Source organism: Poecilia formosa, unplaced genomic scaffold (assembly GCF_000485575.1).
Source record: "Poecilia formosa unplaced genomic scaffold, Poecilia_formosa-5.1.2 Scaffold27, whole genome shotgun sequence".
Lineage (NCBI taxonomy): Eukaryota > Metazoa > Chordata > Actinopteri > Cyprinodontiformes > Poeciliidae > Poecilia > Poecilia formosa.
Window position 1 is genome coordinate 160,870 of NW_006799966.1, and position 4,394 is coordinate 165,263.

General features: G+C 37.7%; 1 protein-coding gene across 5 annotated transcripts in view; it reads right to left on the reverse strand.

Annotated features, from left to right (window-relative positions):
- Window positions 1-4,394, reverse strand: part of cacnb2b (calcium channel, voltage-dependent, beta 2b) — a 30,063-nt gene that overhangs the window by 9,066 nt on the left and 16,603 nt on the right. For all 5 annotated transcript variants that reach the window (XM_016669795.1, XM_016669796.1, XM_016669797.1 and 2 more), the window contains exons 2-4: window positions 1,850-1,915; window positions 911-1,033; window positions 510-649 (exon numbers count right to left, since the gene is read on the reverse strand). In XM_016669795.1, the coding sequence (XP_016525281.1) occupies window positions 510-649; window positions 911-1,033; window positions 1,850-1,915 (329 nt within the window). The remainder of the gene's footprint in view (window positions 1-509; window positions 650-910; window positions 1,034-1,849; window positions 1,916-4,394) is intronic.

Sequence of the window (4,394 nt, forward strand, 5' to 3'; positions counted from 1 at the left end):
AACGTCTATTTGCTAATATCAGAGATCTAACTCTCTTTGTTAAAATTTTGAAAGGTGAGATTCACTCATTTAGAGAGAAGACTGCTAGAAAAATGAACATAATGAGAAGTAGAATGACTTAAACTTCTCTAAAGGGGACTCAGTTTAAATTTGGTTTCATCTTTCCACTGCCGTGCTGCTGGCTTGTTTTGATGGATCGTTTTCACCGTTTAGATGTGTTATTTTGTAACAAGCTTGCAGATTTTTATCCCCAGTGGTTCTTCTAGGTTGATCCTGGTTATCAATTTAACCAGGAAACCGAGTCTGACTTATTGGATTAGGAATATGCACAATTTTCTTGGTGCTATCAGATATCAGACATTTCACACATATTTTCTAACATTTCTTTTCTAGGACCCAGAAGAAATGAACTAGAATTGATTTAAATTTTTCTTCTTTAATACATTGGGTTCTGGTTTCTTGCTTAAAAAAAATGTAAACTGTTCACTCAAGCAGTATTGTGTACCTACCTGGCCAAGGCCTTGGCAGCTTTTCTGGCTTGGACTTCTCTTCTGATGAGAATGGTTTCCAGGTTAACCGGACTGGGGACGAAGCCCACCACCCCATCCTCCTTCACCGGCCGGCCGATCCACCATTCATTGTTAAATTTCTTCCAATTGCAAAGCAAATCAAACAAGACATTGAACTGTGAATAAAAAAGTTTAACACTGATGTTCCCCATAATTATTAATCAGTGATAATTATAGAAAATGCATCATTATATGTCATGTCTATCATAATGAATATGAAACAAAGCTTAATAAAACCCAAGTTTTTCTAAAGACAACAATATTGTATGCATGTCAGTCTGTGATGGTAATTAATTTTTTTGAGATTCATCAGTACATGGTGGCCTTTTGTCAATGCATACCTCTTTGACATGCAGGAAGTCTTTGGCCTCAAATGTGACGGCTTGGCCCGGCACTGGGACGTTGTCGTCGTCAGCTGGCGTGTAAGAGAAGTTGCAACGTACAGCAAAGGCCACAGGCTTGTACTGAGGGCATAGAACAGGTGCTGTAGTCATTTAAAACAAGAATCCGAAATGTGGAAGAGGTACAGCACTATGGGTGATGAGACGTACAAATGAATGAAGGCTAAATTTGATTTACGTACTTCAGTTTTACTCTCGGACATTAGTGAGACAGCAGAGCTAAGGCTAAAGTTGTAAGTAGCATTTGTTATATTCACACTGTGACAAATGAGTGTGTCTGCTGTGAACAAAAGTCTATTGTGTCTTTGTCTTTGCTGGAGGTTAGCCACTGTCACAACATTGCTGACTGAAAAACTTGTTGCTGATGTAATCCTATAGAAGTCAAATGTCAGTGGCATAATGATCAAGCTGCTAATTACTTCACTTTGCACAGATGAGGCTTTAGGGCCAGCAGAGTTACAAGCTGGGGAAATTTTCCATGTTAATTATGCAGCACCGGTGGGAGTACATTAAATCTGTAGAGGATGATATGCTTCAATATTCAACAGGACATATCAGCAGGGATTGCTTAGCTGGCAAAGACAGGCCCATCTTAAAGTCGTAATGGTCAATCCTATAGACATTTGACTTCTATAGGACTACATCAGCAACAATATATAATTATAATTAAAATCGTTTTTTAAGCTCATTGCCTCGTGTTCGTCACTCTATGGCAGAATTGTTTGAAATCTGTCAGTTGAAGTACATGAATCGAATTGAATCAGGAATTATGAACGTTCATTATTCCTTTCTGTGATGTAATCTCCTTTTGGACAGTCTTTCTGTACATCGAGTCTGCATGGTAGGAACGAAGGAAACGATGCAACAGCACAACAGTACCTTAGCCTTTTCCAGCTGCACCTGGGCGTTTCTTTCCTCAACGATATCCGAGTCCTGACGCTCTCCCTTCAAACAGAATATAATCACAATGTTAAGTGAAGCGTGTGGAGTTACATTATTTAAAGAAATTAAAATATACTGCCACTAAAATACATAAGGACACTTTTGTGTAATGTCTTATTAATTCTATTATTTTTGCGTAGAGTTAACTGCTTTGTCTCCAACCAGTTAAACTCACAATGAACTCAAACTCAAAATTAAAATATGACCATTTTTGTCATTATTTGGGGGGTTTAGACATTTAGTACTGAACTCTGTCCTAATTGGTAGTTTAACGTGTGCACAGTCTTTGCAGTAACCGCTGCATATGGTTGTCTATGTGCTGATTGTTGATGGTATTTGTAATTATCTGCCTTTTTTTTTTACAACGCAAAACATGAAAAACCAATCCTCTGTACTGGTTAAAGTACTGGTCAGTCTTTATAAAATGTTTTAGACTGATATAATGCTTCGCTGATAAGTGTCCTTGAATCACTTTAACATCCTCGGATCAATTTATCTTGAAACTCATTGTCTTTAATTTTCAGCAAGTGTTGCCACAGATTCCCTGCCGGGATGCTCGAGTTGCTGTGCCATGCCTCTCAGAGATTAGATTGTCCTCTCAAAGACATGGCAATTAATGGCCTTTGTGTCATAGCCAGGGGGATGGCACAGCCTCTAGTGTGCACTCAAGATATTCATTTAAATCCTATTGTCACAAATCACCTCCTCAGTTGCAACAACAACTTAGTGTGGTGCGTTTTAACACAACAGTGTGTCCTCTCATGTTAGTTGGGAGAATTTGGCTTCCGTCACAAATTAAAGCTGTTGCCCTATTTAAGACATTAACTGTGAAAACCACGATGTACACAAAGCAAGAATAATTTCTGCCACCTCAAAAAAATGCACACCAGATATCACTGCACGGCAGTACAAGCTTAAAATGAAAAAGTAGTTAAAAAGAGACATCTAGAAGTTCAGTAGATGCACAAAAGTTGAACATGTTAAGCAGAAAAATAAGCTTTTGCTACCGGTTTATGCTGTGAAAATAAATGATATCAAAATACACTAACATTATCAGAAAGGACACAGAGAGGAAAAGTAAGAAAATTCCCCTGGGAGAAAATTATGCCCATTCATGGGTTTTTGTTTATCCATGCCTGGTGTAGACATCTGTTCGCACAGCACTCGCCTCTTCTGCAAGCCAATGTCACCCAGCCAACAGTGCAAAACAGTCCTACGAAATTAGACGTGTCTTTTTCTTAATTTACATGCAGTCATAGTTAATGATTATTCGTTCTTTTTATTCACAGGATATAAAGCGAGCCTCATCGGAACACAAATTAAAATTTACACCCTTTAGGAGGGCATTAGCAGCAGGTGCTGTACGTTACCAAATAATCAAATAATAATATGACCGGCTCTGTACATGCATTACTTTTGGCAGCTTGCTAAGTTGAAACTTCTAAAATGTGTGGGTGTGTTAACAAAATTATAAAGAGGAACTGTGAGAAGCCGAATCCAAAGCAAAAGGGAGAGAAACGTGTGTCACTGTTAACCCTGGTAAAGCTTTTCAGAAAAGGGATCACCATCCCAACAGTCAAACAAGGTGATGTTTTTTGTTTTGTGCTTCATTACCTGGATTACTTTCCAAAATTGATGATCCCTGAATTCTTATCAGAGTGTCCAGCCATCAGAGTGTAACCTTAATCTTAAGCGCATTTGGATTACGCAGCAGGACATTGACCTGAAACATATGTGCTAGTCTACTTCTAATCCACTCAAAAAAGAGAATTTAGGGTTTTGAAGTGAAGAACAATTTTTTTTTTTGCTTAGTTTAGATTGAGCTACAATGACATGATCTTTATCAAGCTAATTATATTCTAAAACCCTCTGAAGTGAAGTAGTTAGAGCCATTCTGTGTGAAAGAGGGGACCAAATTCCTCTACACCAATAAAAACATACTTTTCCATTTATCATGCAACCATATTTAGGTTTAGAGGGAGTTTTCCACAATCGCTCATGTTGGTTTGGGTAATTTTTTTTTTCCCTATTCATAAATTAAAGCATCACTTTAAAACAAAATTTTGCTTCATATTTACTCAGGATGTTTTTTCTGTTATTTATCTGAGACACTTAAGCCGAAAAAAAGTGAAAACAGAAAGATCCAATAGCCTTTCAGCACTGAAAGTTTGTATTTAACCAACTATGAAACAGAGATTGAGGTTTGGTGCTTGGGGCTCTTTTAGTAGCCTTTGGAACTCAAAACAACTGAAGTGTTATGAAGTAAATTTGGATGCCAATTCAATTCTGAGTCTGGGTCAATATTAAGTAGTTTATTAGGGCAATATTTACCACCACGAGTCAATCTGCAAAAGACAGACTGAACTAAAGAATTAATGACCGAAGAAAGCTCCACCATCAATTTTGGATCTCAACCAGCGTAATGGTGTGATGAACTTCAAGGAACTATGCTTAAATAAGGTTAACACACGAAATGGAGGTC